This window comes from Argopecten irradians, chromosome 4 (assembly GCF_041381155.1).
Source record: "Argopecten irradians isolate NY chromosome 4, Ai_NY, whole genome shotgun sequence".
NCBI lineage: Eukaryota > Metazoa > Mollusca > Bivalvia > Pectinida > Pectinidae > Argopecten > Argopecten irradians.
This window is the reverse complement of record NC_091137.1, coordinates 32,326,150-32,347,789: the sequence shown is the minus strand read 5'-3', so window position 1 is coordinate 32,347,789 and position 21,640 is coordinate 32,326,150. Positions and strand designations below refer to the sequence as shown.

Sequence of the window (21,640 nt, the reverse complement as noted above, 5' to 3'; positions counted from 1 at the left end):
GTTTGGCATGCTGGAATGATGGGCTTCCAAGTTTGTTCAAATGAATTATCCTGATTCTTCATTAAATGTCATAGGAGTCAAATAGGCAAAAAACTTTAAAACAACTTCATATCTGCTAATAACTAGAAGCCCAAGAGATGAATTATTAGGGCTGTAGTTTGCTGGAATGTAGGGCTACAATGTGTGTTCAAATGAATAATCTTGATCTTGAAATTCGTCAGATTTCTTAAAACAAAGATTTAAAATAATATTTTTGTAGGTGACACTAATATCATGATTATGCTTTTGAATATGTGTGACAGTCCAAAATGACTGCAGTGGCCCCATAAAATGGTCAAAATTTATTTAAACCATTAGAGTTCAGTGAAAATTGATTTACATATGTGTTTTTGTCATCACTGGCTACATGCATATATGGTCATATACAGTCTGTATATAATTTGTTTTTTAGGTCACCTGACCATAGGTCACGGTGACCTATTGCGATAGCCTTTTGTCCGTCGTCGTGCGTTGTGCGTCGTCCGTCGTACGTTAACGTTTCGTTGTGAACACGATAACTTGAGTAAATGTGAACCGAGATCGATGAAACTTTGTATGTAGCTTAATATCAACAAGATCTCGGATGAGTTCGAGTTTCAGGGTTGCTGGGTCAAGTTCAAGGTCACTGCTACTATTTTTAGAAAATCCCTATCAGCACTCTAGCGGCTTCATTCCTTGAGTGATTTTGATCACACTTCACACATAGACAAATTAAGGATCATAATATCTCGGACAAGTTTGAGTGTGAAGATTGCCAGACTAAGGTCAAGGTCACTGTTACTATTTTTAGATAATTTCTTTGTCAGCACTCTAGCGGCTTCATTCCTTGAGTGATTTTGATCAAACTGCACACAAATACAAAGGACTGAAAAAGTTTGAGTTTCAAGGTTGCAGGGTCAAGGTCAAGGTCACCGTTACTATTTTTAGAAAATCCTTTTCAGTGCTCTAGCGGCTTCATTCCTTGAGTGATTTTGATCAAACTTCACACAAATTTAAAGGACCATAATATTTTCGACAAGATACAGTTTCAGGATTGCCAGGTCAAGGTCAAGGTCACTGTTACTATTTTTAGGTCACCTGACCATACGTCATAGTGACCTACTGCAATAGCCTATTGTCCATCGTGCGTTAACTTTACTTTGTGAACATGATGACTTGAGTAAATGTTAACCGAGGTTGATGAAACTTTGTATGTAGCCTTATATCAACAAGATTTCGTAAGAGTTCAAAAATGGGAATTATTCGACAGTAACTTACAAGTTATTGCCCTTTGTTCTAATTTTATCATTGTGCTTGTGAACAAGATAACTTTGGTAAATGTGAACTGATTTTGATGAAACTCTGTATGTAGCCTTATATCAACAAGATCTAGGATGAGTTTGAAAAAGGGAATTTTTCGACGGTAACTATATTATAGAGTTCATGTCCTTTGTAATAATGCTATTATTGGACCTTGTGTTCTAAAGATATTGTGGTGCTTTATCAGAATTGTGAATTTTATAACCCTTGGCCTCTTTGTTTGCCCCTGGGGAGGAGGCTAAGTTTGCTATAGTTTATATTGAATACTTCTTGGGTATATTTTGTTTATTTTCTACTGGAAATTGTTCAAACTTTTGATTCACATTATAATCACAAGAGGAGATTTTGCTATTATGTCATTTTGACCCTGTCTCATCCCCAAAGGCTGAGGGGTGGAGCCCAGTGGGGTCCAAATGGCTTAAATTTTCAGGTGACCGTTAAGACCCATGGGCCTCTTGTTATTTATCTCTATCAATGGTAGGCTTTAAATCCTGTCTTTGTCTCTTTTCAGTAAATAATTAAGATATCCACTCTAGCTACCTTCAGATAATTTTTGCGTCGCCTGCAACGCAAGGGGGACACTAATGTATCACTATGTTGGCGGCGGCGGCATCAGAGAAACAGTTTCCGTGCGATAACTTAAATATTTATTGTCCGATTTCAACCACATTTGGTATATTGCATTATATCAATGAGATCTCGGATGAGTTTGATAATGTAAATGGTCAAAATCCATCAGTATTTGCAAGACTTACTGAATTTAAAATTGTCAAAACAGATTAATCCATGGTTTCCACTCAATAACTTTAGTTTGTATCGTTCGATTTCAACCAAATTTGGTATATGGCTTGAAATTAATGTGATCTTAGATGGTTCTAATACTGGTCAAAATCCGTCAATATTTGCAAGAGTTACGAGACTTTAAAATCGTTTAAACAGATAAATCTATGGTTTCCGATTAATAACTTTAATATTTATTGTCTGTTTAATGAGATATAGCAGTGGTTTGATACTGGTCAAAATCCATCACTATTTGCAAGAGTTACGGGACTTGATAACTTCACCTAATTATTAAAAATATTTTCAACTGTAAATAACTATTTTTTGTGATGCTGTGCAGGCTACACATCCACTTCCGTGGAATTCTTGTTATGAAGTACTCATGTAAAAATGCATTTTTCTTCTATCTTAGGTAAACAAGACGGGATGAAAATGTTAAAGCCCCATAGACCTTGCCTTTATTGTGGCATTAAACAGTCTAAATTGACAAGACATCTGAAAACTAAGCATTCTGATGAAGAGCGCATCAAAGCAATCCTAGATTTGCCAATCCCATTACAACATAATGCCTTTGATCAAATTAAAAAAGAAGGCATTTTGAAAGCTAATAAAGACATTATGAAGAATGCAACTTTAAGCAAGGAAGAACTGAAAAAAAATCTGATCAGAGAACGTAGACAAGGAGAAGAAGTATGTGATCTTTCTCTCTGCTCATTATGTAATGGATTTTTTGCAGCAAAAACTATTCATAAGCATAAACAAAATTGCATGGAGGCTGAGTCAACCACAAAGGAACCTGTATCCATTCCAATGGCTTTGATTGCTGACACTGGTGACATTTCCTACAGAAATGATGTTTTAGCCAAATTCCGTCATGATGACGTGGGAAATTTATGTAGAACTGATGATTTCATTAAGCTCTTGGGGTTTCAAGTTTACGTGAAAATTAAGTCAAGACAAGAAAAAAAAGATGAATTAAGAGATAGCATCATGTCAGATATGAGACGATTTGCACACCTTTTTCTAGAATTCAAGTCACTGGCAGTGAAAGGAAAGCAAAGAATAACCTCAAGTGTTGACATGTTGTGTAGAGATCATTTCAATTTTCTTCGAGAAGCTATATCAAATGTGACAACAAGAGAAGATGGTTCAACAAAATCTGGCTTGAAGACAGGGATAGGGTTCCTTCTGAAGAGGGCGGCAAAGATATTGAAAGGAGAGTACTTGATCCAGAAGAAAGATGACAAGGCAACAGAAGTTGATAACTTCGTAACTGTTCTACAGTACTTTTGGTCGGCAGTTTTCAGTGACGCTCAGTATGCTAATGTTAAAGCTAGACAGACTGATCTTCGGAAACCAAAGCATTTGCCAAATGATGATGATGTCGTAACTTTAAGAAACTTCATAATAGATAAGCAGAAAAAATTGTTGGATCCATATGCACAGATAACTAGCAATGATTTTAAATGTTTGAGAGACCTTCTCGTCTGCAGACTTACGTTATTTAATGCTCGGAGAGGAGGCGAACCCAGTCGTCTTCTGTTGAAGGAGTGGGAGGATGCTGACAAAGGTGTATGGATTGCAGACTCAGCAGTACAAGCTGTAGATGATCCTATTGAAAAGCAGATGTTAGGGCAGTACAAAATTGCCTTTCAATCAGGAAAGAACATTAACCAGATGGTTCCCCTTCTCATACCAAATGACTGCTTGCCAGGGCTAAAGATACTTGCTGATAAGAATACCAGGGATGATGTAGGAGTTCACTCAAACAACATATTTCTTTTCCCAAATATGATGTCATCTCAAAAGCATATAAAAGGATGGCATGCAGTAGAAAATGTTTGTCAAATGGCTGGGATTAAATCACATATAACTGCCACGTCAGTACGCCACAGGGCAGCTACTTTATTTGCTGCACTAGATGTTCCTGATAGTGAACGGGAGCTGTTTTACAAACACATGGGCCACTCTGAACCTGAAGAGATTAACAGACATGTATACCAATGTCCAATGGCTGTTCAAGAAGTCACCAAAGTGGGAAAGTTCTTTGAGAATCTTGACCAACTACCAAGTAAGTATTAAATCCAGAATATTTTTAGGTAATCTGACCTATAGCCATCATCTTCCATCAGTCATCGTGCGCCGTGTGCCTTATGCTGTGCATAAACCTTTCATTTAAATGACTTCTTCTCAATATGAAAGGCCCAGAGTACTGATATTTGGTCTGTAGCATGCTTGGATAAAGTTTGTTCAAATAAATGTGATTGACCGTGACCTTCATTGAAGATTAAAGGAGTGAAATAGGCTAAAATCTTTAAGAGACTTCATATTGAGCAAATTTGTTCAAAGGAATGACATTGATATTCGAGGTCAGGGGGTGGGGGTCAAAGAGGGTAAAATCTTCAAACAAATTCTTGTCAATAACTAAGCAGCCTAGAGACCTGATGTTGGGTCTGTAGCATGCTCGAATGAATGACCTTAACTTTCCTTTACACAGTCACAGGGGTCTTATAGTTAAAAATCTTTAAACAATTCCTTTTCGATAACTAAGAGGCCTAGTGTACTAGTTTTGGGCTTGTAGCATACTAGGATTAAGGGCTACCAAGTTTGATAAAATGAATGATTTAAACCTACTTCAAATTCATGCCAAGTCATCAAATATTTTAGGCCATGGGCTAGGAGGGTCCCACATGCACCTCCCCAAACCTCCAAACCAACATTTTTCTTAAATCTTATGACCCACTGATCACGAATCAAAATGTTAACATAGCATAAGTTGTTATGACCATCCGGTTATGATGTCGTCAAGATGTCCGCCATATCTCAAATTTATTGATTTTGTAATCAGTTATTTGATCTCTTGTCAATCACAAAAAACAACAACAAAAATATATACAAATACAAGAGAGAGTTATTGTTATACCATTATTGGTTTACAAAGCATCATCGGATGGGTATACAGGATATACAAATTTGAGATGGTGGCCATGTTGATGACGTCATAACCGGAAGTTCATCCCAACTTATGCAATGTTAACATTTTGATTTGTGATCAGTGGGTCATAAAGGTTAAGAAAAATGTTGGTTCGGAGGTTTGGGGGGAGGGGGTGTATGTGGGAAGGGGGTGCATGTGGGAAGGGGGTGCATGTGGGAAGGGGGGTGCATGTTGGGAGGGGGTGCATGTGGGACCCTCCTAGCTCATGGCCTATTTATATATCTAAAACTTAAAGCTTCAACTAAGAAGTTCCTATTAGGATTACATTAATTATTGACTATTACTGCATACTGTGGCTATGTTATTTTGTGCCAACAGTCAAATGGTCCTTCTTGTTTTTGTAATTTTGTGAAAACAAATTGTATATATTTGATGCCAAGTTTTGACATTTAAAGTACTATATGAATATATGTTATTTTCATACTCATGAATCAAGTAAAGCTATTAATATTTTATTGAGCACCAAAAATTACCAACCTTTAGAGAACTTAAATACCTACAATGCAGGTTTTAATTTTACAAGTACAAATAACAGCTGATAATGGTTTGCTAAAAATCAGTAATATTTACATCTACTGTGGAGTGAAATGAGTACATACGATCAGATTATACTTGTGAAGGCACAGACTAGTATGACATCACTAGACCACGTGACCGCCTAGCTAATTATCTCTGAACAGTAGTCAACGCCACTCGTAAATCACAACCAAAACCAAGCGATAGCACTAAAAAGATAAACTGTTCACTTATTTTAATCTGAAATGGTAATTATACAGGTGAAGGGATTATTAGATATACCTCGAATATGATAGTGTTTACCATGATTGCTCTTTTACTATTATAACTGTTTTCTTGCATACAATAATTGACGACATACACTGGAAAAATTTAAATGTTGCGCACATATTAGTGCTAATTAGCCTGAAAGATGCTAATGTTAGACTTTTAACATAATTAAGTAAATAAATGTATTTTGAAGATTGTTTTTGATATTTTAGTATTGTTCCAGGTTCAACTACAACTGATGTGAGTATAAGCTCTGGAGAGAAAAAATCTTCAAAGTCTCCAAAACAGGACAAAGTTAATGCTGTAGAAAAAAATTCAAAAAAGGTAATAAAAAATATTGATCAGTATACACATTTTTAGCTCGCCTTTTCAAAGAATAGGGGGAGCTAATGTTGTCACCCCGGCGTCGGCGACGGCGTCAGCGTTGGCGTCCCATTTCACGTTAAAGTTTTTGAGCAAGTTTCTGTTTCATCAATTGTTTAAGCTTAAGTCATCATAAATGTTTATGATTTTATTTTCCTAATGTGTATGGATGCTAAACGTGATAATACAACCAATTTGGGGCCCTTTAGGGGGTTTTTGAGTCTGTTAATTTGTCATATTTCCATGTTAAAGTTTTTGAGCAAGTTTCTATTTTGTCTATTGTTTAAGCTTAAGTCATCATAAATGTTTATGATTTTATTTTCCTAATGTGTATGGATGCTGAACGTGATAATACAACCAATTTGGGGCCCTTTAGGGGGTTTTTGAGTCTGTTAATTTGTCATATTTCCATGTTAAAGTTTTTGAGCAAGTTTCTGTTTCGTCAATTGTTTAAGCATTAGTCATCATAAATGTTTATGATTTTATTTTCCTAATGTGAACGTGATAATGCAACCAATTTGGGGTCCTTTAGGGGTTTTTTGAGTCTGTTAATTTGTCATATTTCCATGTTTAAGTTTTTGAGCAAGTTTCTGTTTCGTCAATTATTTAAGCATAAGTCATCATAAATGTTTATGATTTTATTTTCCTAATGTGTATGGATGCTGAACGTGATAATGCAACCAATTTGGGGCCCTTGAGGTTTTTTTTGAGTCTGTTAATTTGTCATATTTCCATGTTAAAGTTTTTGAGCAAGTTCCTATTTTGTCTATTGTTAGCTCACCTGGTCCAAAGGACCAAGGTGAGCTTATGCCATACCGTGGCGTCCGTCGTCCGTCGTCCGTCTGCGGGCCTGAGGGGCGGGGTCAAATGGGGTCAATTTGGCTATTTCCATATAAACCACTTCTTCTCTGAAACTAAGCATGAGATAGCACTCATAATGCAATGGTAGTATCTTTATAGGTTGGGGATTCAAAATTGTACAAATGATGTGGTTGACCGCCGGGGGGGGCCTGAGGGGCGGGGTCAAAAGGGTTCAATTTGGCTATTTCCATATAAACGACTTCTTCTCTGAAACCAAGCATGGGATTGCACTCATAATGCAATGGTAGCATCCTTATAGGGTGGGGATTCAAAATTGTACAAATGATGGGGCTGACCCCCCCGGGGGCCTGAGGGGCGGGGTCAAAAGGGGTCAATTTGGCTTCCATATAAACACTTCTTCTCTGAAACAAGCATGGATAGCACCAATGCAATGGTTATCTTTATAGGTTGGGATTCAAAATTGTACAAATGATGTAGTTGACCCCCGGGGGGGGGCCTGAGGGGCGGGGTCAAAAGGGTTCAATTTGGCTATTTCCATATAAACGACTTCTTCTCTGAAACCAAGCATGGGATTGCACTCATAATGCAATGGTAGCATCCTTATAGGGTGGGGATTCCATAAAAGGTACCAATTTGGCTATTTCCATATAAATGACTTCTTCTCTGAAACTAAGCATGGTATAGCACCCATAATGCAATGGTAGCATCTTTATAGGGTGGGGATTCAAAATTGTGCAAATGATGGGGCTGACCCCCAGGGGGCCTGAGGGGCGGGGTCAAAAGTGGCCAATTTGGCTATTTCCATATAAACGACTTCTTCTCTGAAACTAAGCACGGTATAGCACCCATAATACAATGGTAGTATCCTTATAGTGTGGGGATTCAAAATTGTGCAAATGATAGGGCTGACCCCCCGGGGACCTGAGGGGCGAGGTCAAAAGTGGTCAATTTCCATATTGATGACTTTTTCTCTGCAAATTAACATGGGATTACGCTCATAATGCAATGGTAACATCCTTATAGGGTTTGGATTCAAAATTTTGCAAATGATGGGGCTGACCCCCCCGGGGGCCTGAAGGGTGGGGTCAAAAGGGGTCAATTTAGCTATTTCCATATAAACGACTTCTTCTCTGCAACTAAGAATGGAAGAGCACTTATAATGCAATGGTAGCATCCTTATAGGGTTGGGATTTGAAATTGTACAAATGATAGGGCTGACCCCCGGGCCCTTAGACGGCAATAGATGCAAGGTCTAAAGGTCAATTAGGCTACTATTTTCATTTAAATGACTTTGTCTCTGAACCTATGTATTGGATAGCATATTTGTATGGTATCAATAGCATCATTGTATGGTTGTGATTCAAAATTAAACTTTGGGAGTCAATTTTGCTTATTTTTCTAATTGTCAGAGTGATAATTACTAACAAAAAACCAGGTGAGCGATACAGGCCCTCTGGGCCTCTTGTTTTAGATTAAGTCATCATAAATGTTTATGATTTTATTTTCCTAATGTGTATGGATGCTAAACGTGATAATACAACCAATTTGGGGCCCTTTTGGGTTTTTTTGAGTCTGTTAATTTTGTCATATTTCCATGTTAAAGTTTATTTCTTCTTGTACAATTTCAATTTTCATAATTGGGAAATAAGTGAACATTTTCCACAGTATAATTTTTCTATAAATTAGTTGCATAAAGTGTCTGGCAATTCCTAGTTTAAACTTGTGGCAGTTTATTTTTAAGTGCTATTTCATGTATTTCATCCTCACTTGATTGCAAAAAAGATGCCATTATTTTTCACATAGACTCATAACATTGTCTGTGTTTACCATAAAAATAAATTTATACTGCAAAAGAAGACATTTCAACTTCTGTTGGAAGCAAAATAATATAGACCGAGGGCACTGCTTGATATTTTTAAATAGTAAATACTTGAACATCAACTTCTTCTGAATAGGCGAGCTTTGCTGTTTTCCAACAGCTCTTGTTAGCTTACTTGCCCGAAGAGCAACTGAGCTTATGCAGTGGTGCGCGTCCGTCGTACGTCTGTTGTCCGGCCTACGTCCGACTGTTCGTCCGTCCTTCTGCCATTCGTCTGGTGTCAACTTTTCCATTTAAACATCTTTTTCTTCAAAACTTGGAGATGTAGTGTCCGGAAAATTGACGTGCTGCGATGAAGGGCTACCAAGTATGTTAAAATCAATAACCTTGATCTTCGTTCAAGGTAACAGGGGTCAAATAAGCTAAAATCTTATAAACGACTTCTTCTCAAGAACTGAATGGCCCAGGGTACTCCTACTGGACCTACTGCATGCTATGATGAAAGGCTATTAAGTTTGTTCAAATGAGTAACCTTGACCTCCATTCAAGGTCACAGAGGTCAAGTAGGCTAAAATTTTTAAACTACTTCTAATGAATAACTTAAAGAGACCTACATACCTGATATTAGGCCTGTGACATTCTGGAGTGAAGGGCTAACATACCAAGTATGTTAAAATGAATAACCTTGATCTTCATTCAATGTCACAAGGGTCAAATAAGGTAAATTTTTAAATCTTAAACAACTTCTTCTCAAGAACTGAAAGGCCCAGGGTACTCATATTGGACATATAGCGTGCTATGATGAAGGTTCAAATGAATAACATTGATCTTCATTCAAGGTCATAGGGTTAAATGACTTCTCATGAATGGCTAAGAGGCCTATAGACCTTGTTTGGGCCTGTGAGATGCTGGGATAAAGGGCTACCAGTTTTTTCACATGAATGACCTTGACCTTAATTCAACTCACTTCCCACGGGTCACAGGGGTTAAATAGGCTAAAATTTTTCAACAACTTCTTATAAATAACTAAAAGGCATATAGACCTGATATTGATCAAGGGACACCATGTTTATTAAAATGAATAACCTTGATCTTCATTCAAGGTCACAGGGGTCAAATAGGATTAACTCTGTTAATGACTTCTTGTGATTAACTAAGAGGCCTATAGACCTGATATTTGGCCTGTGGTATGCTGAGATAAAGGACTACCAAATATATTCAAATGAATGACCTTGATCTTCATTCAAGGTCACAGTGGTCAAATAGGTGGAAATGTTTAACCAACTTCTTCTTAATAACCAATAGACCTAGAGTCCTGATATTGGACCAGTGAAATGTTGGGTACTCATATTGGACCTATAGCATGCTAAAATGAAGGGCTACTAAGTTTGTTCAAATGAATGGCCTTGAACTTCATTCAAGGTCACAAGGATAGGCTGAAAACAGTTTCGTGTAAATAACTAAGAGGCCTATAGAGACCTGATATTGGGCTTGTAGCATGGTGAGGATCAAGGGACAACATAAGTATTAAAATGAATGACCTTGACCTTCATTCAAAGTCTAATTCATCAAATATATTAGAACCTGAACTTCTTTTATTAAAGGAGTTCTTTGGTATTGCCTTAATTGTTTGCCACTACCACATTCTCCGAGGTGTTGTATTGTGCCAAGTCAGATGACCGTTAATGCTCATGGGCCTCTTGTTTATGTCATAATTGCCTTAAAACAACAATTTTATGATCTACTAATATACCTTTACTTTATTTAAACTAAATATAAAAGTTGCTTGCTTTTCCCAAAAACCTCGCTCAGCTCCGCGTTAGTCTTTCAAAACTAACACACCCCTAGAAGCTAGAGCACACCCTCATTAGGATATTTCCATCAAGCCAATCAGTTTTGAGGTGGGTGTGGCTTGTTTCCAATCAATCCATCATGATCAGTTGCCAGGCGCTTAAAAATTGGGTGAAGCTATTTTCCAATCATGCCATTCTGTTGGTCGGTCAATATACCGATTCAAAATACCATGCTACACTGGTGTTAAAGTTGTGTATGTCATCAACCTGATCCATCAACAAGTTCTCTGTCATAGTACTACAAAATGCACTTGGGTTTTGTTAAACTAGTTAGTGGGCAAAATTCAATGGTAGCTGTAACAGGTCCTTTCTATGGGACATATTGGACACCTACAATTATTATACAAACTTTAATCAAATAAACCACTAATACTTCATTTAGAGGAAAGACAGCAGATTATTTCAACCCCATCAAATAATTTTGTCAAATTTAGAATTTTTGCTGTCTCAGTCATCATTCTGAGAGAAAATTTAGCTTTCACTAATAGGAGATTTCAGAAAAGATGGCATGACGTCACAGAAAGTTTACATCCGGGTCCTCAAAGGTACAAACACGGTATGGCGACTAATAAAAACAATAAGAGATACGTACATCCCTGCTACACAATCGACAAAAGTATACACTTTCATACTTGCAAATTCTGATTTTAAAATAGTTTCTTATTGTTTCATAGGTTACAGACATTTACATTTACAATTGTTCATTGCTAAATATATTTGTGTAGATTTAGTGTTGAAGCCAGCTTGCGAAGCGGTGCCGGGCCGTCACACGTACCCGCTTTTTGTTCACATGTAGAAATCCATGTTGTGAAAAAGTTATGAATAGATAATTGATTTTAATGTATCATATTTCTGTTATACACGAAAAATCTGCTGTTCATAACACTAATTAATATAAATATAATGAAATGTGAACTGCCTGGCCAGACCACGGCAGCTCGTGCATGGCTTCGCTGGAAGATCACCTCGGGCAACAGCCAATAGTTGGGAAATTAATACTATTTATACGTAATTACCAACACATATCTCAATAAGTATTTCGTTATTTCCCATGTATATATTATTTTAAATGAATGGTATAAACCACTGCTACACATAAATGAAGATGTATGTGTACATGTACGTACACGTACAGTATGGCTGCATGCCGATATCTCGAAAAATAAAATAGTGAAATTGTTCAATTTCATGAGTTTACTTTTTATATTTTAGCCACTTTTATTCCATTATTGAGCCGTTATGTGAAGTCCCAAATTGATATTACTTTTTAAATAATTTGAATACATGTTAGATAGACAACATTTAGATTTATGAATATAGCTAGATAGTAATTACTATAAATGCCGACCAGGACACATTGCGCACTGCTTCGAGAATCCTAAAATGTTTTGTTTTAAAATATGATAAAAAGTAACTATGAAATGACTCATTTGAATGTCATAAACTAAATTCCAAAATTTCTGACGAAAAAGTCAACCAGAATACATAATTTTGTGACTCTGAAAAATGACGAAATTCGGGATCTCGGCAGTACCGTACGTAATGGCTGCTGTGCGCTTGGGGTGATCTACGAAGGCAAATTTTAATTTGGTCATAATCACACATTGTAAGGTGTTTTACCAAGTTAGACTTAGAAAACAGTAATCGCATATTAAAATGTCAGTATAATATTTGGGGAAACTTGGAATTTAATTTGTAGTTTCTGTCAATTTTGTAACTTCTGTCAATGTTTATACGTAGGTCTAATGGCGACCGTGTTTTTTTCTCGTGACGGTCGAAAATGGAGTATAAACAGAGTAAAATATATGAATACCAGATGTTTATATCTAAATACTTATGTTAAATATATTTATTTACCCTTTTTATAATTAAAATAACGCAAAAGTTCTCGGATTGTCGTACTATTTATTACAATAAAATGTAAACAAACATCGCAATCGGCTGTGTTCCCTATATGTTTATGTGTATAGATAAACGGAGTTGTACCTTTGAGCGCCCGGATGTACCTTTGTGTGACGTCATCGCCATCTTTTCTGAAATCTCCTATTAAAATCACATTTCTGCGTTGGTCATAACTATTATTTATTGCTTATTTCATCAGGTTGCTAGTGTGTCAGATGTCGGACATCCTCAAGAAAAACAGATCAGCTCAGTTTGTAGATCAAAACGAAAAGGCAAAAGGGTAAATATTTATGTATATTTAATATTTCAATGAAAATAATAAGAAAATGTTCTGACAAAAAATAATGTGTAAACATTGCTTTCTGGTAATCATAATAGCTAGTAAATATATTTTCAGGTCAGTTATGAAGGACTTGTTGATGACAGTGACCTTGATGACAGTGATAAAGATGAAGACTACCATTGTGATGAAGATTCTGAGGAAGATGATAACATCATTGAAGAACATACGGACAGCAGTGGCGATGAAATTACTTTTAAAACTCAGGGGAAGAAATCACTAAATCTGCAGCTGAGAAAAAAAGGTGAATTCTGCATTTGAAAGGGGTGTAAACATCATCAATTGGTTGCCCAGTGGGAATTCAAGTCATGCGGGATCCCGGTTTACCCAACTGGGATCCCAGTTTCCAAAAATCCCGGTGGGATATTACTGGATAATCCCAATCGGATTTGAAGTCCAAGTGGGATCCACTCATATTTTCCATGGGGTGGTATAAAGGTCGTGTATGTCTTCGAGTGTGGCTGGATTAGACTGGGTCAATAATCGGTATAGCTCAGCGGTAGAGCATTTGGCTAGTGTTCATTTACAATGAAACTTTGCATTATTGTTTTGGACCATGTGTAGATGTGCATGCAGGTTTTCGGTTGTCAAGATTTTGGTTGCAATGCTATCCAAGTCATTATACCCAAGTTTCAAAATTTGTTCTAACAATTCCTTTTAAACTACTGGATTGATTTCAATGAAACTTGGCAGTAATTTTTTAGACCATATATAAACATACATGCAGATTTTTTTTTTTTTTTTTTTTCAATTTTGGTTTGTCTGGACACTTCACCTAAACTAGATCATTTTCAATGAAACTTGAAAGTATTGTTTGGGATTATATCACCTCTAATAAGTATCTTTTGTATATTCTATTAGGAATAAATGCATACTGGATGCAAAGGTAGAAATATCCCCAGGTGTAATATTATTATCTATTATGTAATTATCAAGCCATTCTCTGTCTGGTATGCATTTTGAAGCCGCCATGGCAGCCCCAGTACCCATTACCATTGCTAAAATGTGTTGTAAAAAAAAGTCTGTTTCCTTTTCACACAGATTCTACAGCTGGTATTTTTTTATATTTTAATTTTTTATAACATTTGATTTAATTTTAATCAAACTTCTTCATTATTATAATCAGTACTTGAACGTCATCCCATTGGTCATACGCCTGTTTCAACAATGACCGGGCATTAAACAAGAGGCCCTTGGGCCTTAACAGTCATCTGACCCATGGCACAAAACAACAAAGTCACAGTATAAAGTAGTGGTTAACAATTAATATAGACAATACAAGGAACTCCTTAGTTGAATATGTAAGTTTCTGAAATAGGTAAATGTCATTTGTTGAACAAACTTGGTAGCCCTTAATTCATCCATATATGGTTGTAACCCATTCAAGGATTAAGGAGGAGTCAGATTTTAAAGCCAAATTTCAGCAAAGCTCCCATTTTAGACCCCGCTGTTCTATCCCCATGGGTCTTAATTACCTCGGTCCTTTGTAAAATATGATTGTCCTCACCTAAAGTTCCCCCTTCTGAGCCCCGCCCCTCTGTCCCCAAGGGTCGGACCTAACTCATTTATATTAAATATATTAATATTTATATTAAATATGATTGTCCTTCCCCAGTGATGTTTCACACAAAATATGGATGCATTAATCCACTCAAGGGTTAAGGAGGAGTAGGCTTTTAACGCCAAATTTCATCAAAGTCCCCCCTTCTGAGCCCCGCTCCACTGTCCCAAGGGGTCGGACCTAACTCGTTTACATAATAGTTTTACACAAAATATGGATGAAATCCACTAAAGGGTTAAGGAGGAGTAGGATTTTAAAGCTAAAACAAGTACTCATTGTAATGGACACCATTACATAATCCCCCAAACGACACTCTCCCTCCCCCTCCCCATCTCCACCTGCAACAAATCAAGATTGCAGTTGCACAGTGTATGAACATCTTGAAAGAAATTTTGAGGTACTTTTATATTCAATGTATGCAGATGAAAATTTGAAAACAGGAAGTTGGCTCAGCGATCTTTCAAAATTTTTATCATATTGATCAGCATCCCTAAATACCCCTATATACTAATTTTCATTGAAATTAGAGACAGAAATATAAAAACAGGATGTTGGCCCAGCGGCCATCTTTGAATGAAGGAGAAGTAGGATTTTAAAGCTTAAATTAATTTTTTTTCTCCTTTTGGGGCCCCATCATTCAGCCCCTAGGGGTCGGACCAGGCTCATTTTTGTGTGGCCTGCAACGCAAGGGCGACACTTAGGTATCACTATGTCGGCGTCAGCGTCGTCGGTGTCGGCATCCGGGAAATGGTTTCTGTGCAATAACTGAAGTATTTATTGTCCGATTTCAACCAAATTTGGTATATAGCTTTATATCAATGAGATCTCGGATGAGTTTGATAATGGTCAAAATCCATCAATATTTGCAAGAGTTACAGGACTGTAAAATCTTCAAAACAGAAAAATCCATGGTTTCCGCTCAATAACTTAAGTATTTATCGTCCAATTTCAACCAAATTTCATAAATTGTTTTATATCAATGAGATCTTGGATGAGTTCAATAATGGTCAAAATCCGTCAATATTTGCAAGAGTAAATCGTCAAAACAGAAAAATCCATGGTTTCGGCTTGATAACTTAAATATTTATCGTCCAATTTCAACCATATTTCATAAATTGTTTTATATCAATGAGATCTTGGATGAGTTCAATAATGGTCAAAATTTGTCAATATTTTCAAGAGTTACGGGACTTTAAAATCATCAAAACAGAAAAATTCATGGTTTCCGCTCAATAACTTAAATATTTATTGTCCGATTTCAACCAAATTTGGTATGTTGCTTTATATTAATGAGATCTTAGATGGGTTCGATACTGGTCAAAATCTGCCAATATTTGCAAGAGTTACGGGACCTTAAAATAGTCAAAACATGGCTTCCGCTTGAAAACTTTAGTATTTATTGTCCGATTTCAACCAAATTTGGTATATTGCTTTATATCAATGAGATCTTAGATGGGTTCGATACTTTTCAAAATCCATCAATATTTGCAAGAGATATGGAACTTGATTACTTCACCTAAATTATTAACAATATTTTCAACTGTAAATAACTATTTTTTGTGATGCTGTGCAGGCGACACATCCACTTCCATGGAATTCTTGTTATAAAAAATGATTGTCCTTCCCCAATGATGTTTCCAACCAAATATGGATGAAATCCATCTAATGATGAAGGAGAAGTAGGATTTTAAAGCTAGAATTAAGAAAATTTGCACTTTTGGGGCCCACCCCTCAGCCCTTAGTGGTTGGACCAGGCTGCATTTATATTAAAAATGATTGTTCTTCCCCAATAATGTTTCACACCAAATATGGATGAAATCCATCTGAGAATGAAGGAGAAGTAGGATATTAAAGCTAATTAAGTTAAGAAAATTTCCCCTTTTGGGGCCCTGCCCCTCTGCCTCTAGGGTTAGACCTTACTCATTTATATAAAATAAATTTCCTTCCCCAATAATGTTTCACACCAAATATGGAAGTTACACACTCAAGGGTTAAGGAGGAGTAGCGTTTTAAATAAAAAAGTTTACGCATGGCGCATTACACATGGCGCACGAGGACGGATGAAGCACGATGACTATAGGTCATCCTGACCTTCAGGTCAGATGACCTAAAAATCCAAGATGGCGACCTCATAGATCGATGTTATCTGGCAGGTTGTCCGCAAATAAGACCCCCACCACTTTTGACCTTTATTTCTTCGATGGGAGGGGGGGGGGGGTCTTATTTGCGATCAAATACAGTATAAAAAATTTCAGGAATGGGAAGAAAATAAATTTAAAAAGATGTTTTGCAGAAATCTGAATATTTTGATATCAAAGTGGTAGACTTCCGCGTGAATTGGTAGGATTAACATGTCTGCCCCTGGTCCTCACATTTTCCCCCAGAGAGCGGTCAAGTTTAATTTCCTTGTTTTACATATGTAACAGGAGAGGAGAAATGAAGCAGTCAATGAACCTGGAACTCCGAAACACTAGCGGAATGCTCTACCACTAAAAATATAAGCTACCAGGACATAGATGATCGTCACCACTCTTACAGCTTACATTTTTCATATTGTTTAATATTATTTCAGATTGTTAACAAATTTTTAGGTTAAACTCATTCTCTTAGCTTTAAATATTCCTCAATGATATCTAAAAACTTACTTTCCTGATCAGCATTTATACAGGTTCTTGTTATAATTTATATGTATAATACTTTTGAACTCTAAGGTGACTTAACAGGTATGGTCCATGAGCCTCCTGTTTGTATATATTTCATTGTATTTTCCTCTTACTGGCATGTCCAAGATGAACTCTATACATTTATTGTATGTTATGTTGCGGGTAGGAATTATTATAACGTCGTGTTTACAAGTGTAAACGTCATACAGTACTTTTCCAAGAAAATGATATAAATTGAACTCACAAAATAATATCATCACAATGGATACCTACCCACACAGGAAATAAAAATAACTGTGTAATGTGCAAAGATGTAATACCACATATTAAATTGATTTCTTTGATAGGAAACAGAGTCAGGTGGTTGGAAAGGGACACTAACACTGTAAAGGAATACTTCAAATCATATATTGATGATGCTTCTAGATCAGATAGAGCAGGATCACTTCCTGGTATGTATGAAATGGCCATATAAAGACATTGTTTATACTCATCAACTGATTTAGCAAGGCACTTACTTTAGACAAATTTTATTGTACAAAACAATAAAGGGTCAAAGCAAATATTACTCTGGGATCAGCTGAGGTATGATTTTTACCCATAATATATATTTAATGGTTCAGTAAATATTTATACAAGATATTTTGTGATGCTATCAAAAACCATACAGGTCAAAGACTAAACATGTATATGTATGATCAAAATATATATTATATACTGGATACCAGATTGCATATGTTCATGTAATTAACTTTGTGCATATGTGTTATACTATTGATATGCATTTTCACACTGACCTTCACAGTGTGTTCAAATGTGAAGAACTTAAAAGCATATCTGGTAGCCACTATGTAGTAATACAAGGGATTTGGTGAAAATCTCATGTGCACTTTAGATCCATATCAGACCTGTTTTAAACTAGTAATATTTTGTATGCTTATCAATATATCATTTCTTGGTGCATTTAAACATAACTCAATTGATAAAGGTGTTGTATCAAGGCTAACCTTAGTTTTTCAGGTCACCTCACCATAGGTCATGGTGTCGTCCATCGTTCGTCGTGCGACGTCCGTAAATATTTCCTTGTGAACACAATAACTTGAGTAAGTATTCAACGAGCTTAAAGGAACTCGATCTATACGTAGACTAACATTTGAAAGATCTTGGATGAGGTTGAAAATTGACTTGATTCTAATGTAAATTACGGAGTTATTGCCCTTTGCAATGATAATTATTATTGTACATATTATATTTTCAAGCCTCACAAATCTCATGACAATAATGCTTGATTATTTCTTTACATTTCAGGAAAGGCAAAAGTATATCGCTTCATCAAAAATCATCCAAACATATTAGGAAGTATTGATGTGGAAAAGAAAATCTCTCTGATCAAGACGAAGATCTTTAATGAAAGAAATAAGACCAGAAGAATCGTCTTCAAACAGTTAACACCAATGTGGAAGTGAATTTTCTGGAAGCACCAACTGACATTTGGGAAGATATTTATTAAGGTACATGTAAGCCATTATCCAACTGGCTTGAAAATCACTGTTATATGCTATCATTTTAGCAAAACGCTTTCAAACATACGCCTAAATTGCAAGTCTAGTTTCATATGTCATTTCTTTACCATCAGATATTGGAAAGAAATGTCCTTCTAGAAATAAAAGTCACTAAAGCCACCTTAATATATCACTTGCATTGAGAAAGTAATATCCCTCCAACACTGTTGGCGGACATGGTGAAAATGAATTAACAGATAGCTGTCCAACCCAAAAGCATGCTTCATGCATTCCATTCATGAATGCTATTCATCACATAAAACACAGGCAAAGGTGATTCCAGAAATGGCAGAATCAAATACTCTTCATAGATTGAAAGGTCTCAAGGCCCTCTACAAAAATTGTGAATTATATGAGGGGAGGGGGTTAAGTTTACTATAGTTTATATAGTGAAAACACATTTTTGAGCATTATTTGGTAATTTATAATAGAAAATTAGTTAAATGTTGTCAGAATTATCCCTATGAAATGGCCATTGAATCCTATTAACAAATTTTCCATGACTGACTCCTAGGGGCCTTAGGGGCGGGGCCAGAAGGGGTCAAATAGGCTAAAACTTCAAAAATCTTCTTCTTAAATTCTGGAACTGGTAGAATCAAATACTCTTCATAGATGGAGAGGTCTTAAGGTCCTTTACAAAAATTGTGAATTATATGACGCTGGGGTTTCATGTTTCCCCCTGGGGAAGGGGTCAAGTTTACTATAGTTTATATAGGGAAAACACTTTTGTGAATGTTATTTGCTTATTTTTCTTAGGAAATTAGTCAAACTGGGTTAGAAATTTTAGCCTGAGACAGCATTTTATCGTCATATCCATATTGGTCCTGGCCGACCCCCAGGGGCCTTAGGGGCGGGGCCAAAAGGGGTCAAATAGGCTTAAATTTAAAAAATCTGCTTCTGAATTCACAGGTTTGATGGAACCAAATACTCTTCATAGATTAAAAAGTGAAATTTATAAAATCACTGACACTGACTGACTTCTAGTTTGGTTTTGTTGTTTAACGTTGGCAAAGCAAATCTTAATTTTAAGCATAAGGTTTGGTAACATAATACACTAACTATCAATATGAAAAACAAAAAATTAAAATTCTAATATGAAGGTTCAACTTTAAAGTTTATTCTGATTCATAAATACTTTTTACAGATTTGAACCAACTTTCAATTCTCTTTCTGTAGCAGCACTCAGGTGACCGTCAAGGCCTCTTGGGCCTCTTGTATTATAAATACTTTATTAACACAGAGACTAGCTATATATGTTTTAAGTTAGATAAGCCTCAAACTGTACAATATGTTTGAGAGAGAACAGATCTCGGTTCTGACGGGCCTTGGTACAGTTCTCTCTCCAACATATTGTACATTTTTCTGCTTATCTCCGTAACATATTTAAACAGTGATTATTCTTATCTGAATTTCCAATGATAATTTCTGTTAGAGGCTGGCAAGTTTATAATTAGGATGGCAAGTTAGTTAATGCAGTACAGAAGAAATAAAATTCACAAAAAGTACTCATACCAACAAAACAAGTATTAATAAGCTTATATGACTAAATCAGCTTGTTACTGAACTTTATGGCGGAGGTAAACATTGGATTTTCCATTATTGAGACCTTTTTACAACTGCTCCTATATATTGTTATTCATGTTATTGACTACAGATTGTACAGACTATGTTAATAATTTGCAAAACATATGTAGATGTGCATATATATATATAGTTGTTTTTTGGTGTCATATATATATGTTAACCAGTTCACTATAAACAATGTTTTATAGACAAAATATATCTTGACAACTGACCTTTTAAACAAAACTTTAGTGGTTCATTCATTTTCATTGAAACTTCACAGCAATGTAGGGACAATGTGTTAAAAGACGTGCATGTATACCCAATGTTGTGTTGCCATGGTATGTCAGGTCACTATAATATACACATATTTTTACAAAATAACCAATAAAACCTACTAGCTTTTTAATCAATTTTGTTTAAACTTGACGCATTAAAAAAATTGATGTACATGTAATATATGCTTCAATAACATTGTTAACACGGAAACATAATGGAGGAACATTTGGTATCCATGCATGGTCTGCTGAAATGAGGTTGGGGTGTTGCATTTCTAGTTTGGTTCATAAACAGATGAAATACATATATTATAAAAGCCCCTATTTTAATCCTCTTGATAAAAAATAGAATCATATGAATTTCAATTTACTTCAATTTTAGGTGAAAGCTCCAACGTATCACACTTTATTCAAGAAAGGAGAGAGCAATAGAGTAAGAACGAAGAAGATCACATAAGATGACTCAAAAGACTAAAGGCATTCCACAAAAGATTAAGGCAACAGAGCATTGGAAGTCAGAAAGAAGGAATTAGAGAAGAATTCACGACAACACAATTAATTTTCAAGAGGAAGCTGAAGATGTTGTACCAAAATTGAGTAAAATATGAGTCAGTCTGAAGTTAGTGAACAATATGGGTGGTCAGTTGCCTAGCTTGACCAAGAAAATATTCCTCTAAAAATAGAGCGAAATCAAGCTTTACATAGAGCATGATGTATTTTTTTTCAAAAACGCGGCCGCATCAACAAACGGAAGCAACAAAATATCAGAAAGCTTCATTTGCATACTATCCTGTTAGTCTGACATCGTGATAAATCAAAGATTTCCTTCAATTTTGTTTTCAAGACACATTTGTTCAATCTCATACGCATAAAGGAATTAAATAGAGGTATTTTTAATATGTTTTTTTTCATCTTTTCTTCCGTTTATTGGATTTTACAAAAAATATTTATTTGCTTAGGCGAAACCTACCTTTAAACAGGATATTTTTCAAAAGTTCAGTAATTTTCAAAGAGG

The 21,640-nt window shown here is 35.9% G+C and overlaps 1 protein-coding gene across 8 annotated transcripts in view; it reads left to right on the top strand.

Annotated features, from left to right (window-relative positions):
* LOC138321331 (myb-like protein X) overlaps positions 1 to 21,247 on the top strand; it is a 71,270-nt gene extending 50,023 nt beyond the window's left edge. For 5 of the 8 annotated variants that reach the window (XM_069264955.1, XM_069264956.1, XM_069264957.1 and 2 more), the window contains 7 exons: positions 2,531 to 4,189; positions 6,123 to 6,223; positions 12,858 to 12,938; positions 13,056 to 13,242; positions 17,570 to 17,674; positions 18,531 to 18,733; positions 21,008 to 21,247. In XM_069264955.1, coding sequence (XP_069121056.1) covers positions 2,531 to 4,189; positions 6,123 to 6,223; positions 12,858 to 12,938; positions 13,056 to 13,242; positions 17,570 to 17,674; positions 18,531 to 18,688 — 2,291 coding nt within the window. In that variant the 3' untranslated portion in view covers positions 18,689 to 18,733; positions 21,008 to 21,247. Of the gene's footprint in view, positions 1 to 2,530; positions 4,190 to 6,111; positions 6,224 to 12,857; positions 12,939 to 13,055; positions 13,243 to 17,569; positions 18,326 to 18,530; positions 18,734 to 21,007 lie in introns of those variants that run through there. The other 3 variants (XR_011208312.1, XR_011208314.1, XR_011208313.1) reach the window with 3 other exon arrangements.
* The last annotated feature ends 393 nt before the right edge of the window (positions 21,248 to 21,640 follow it).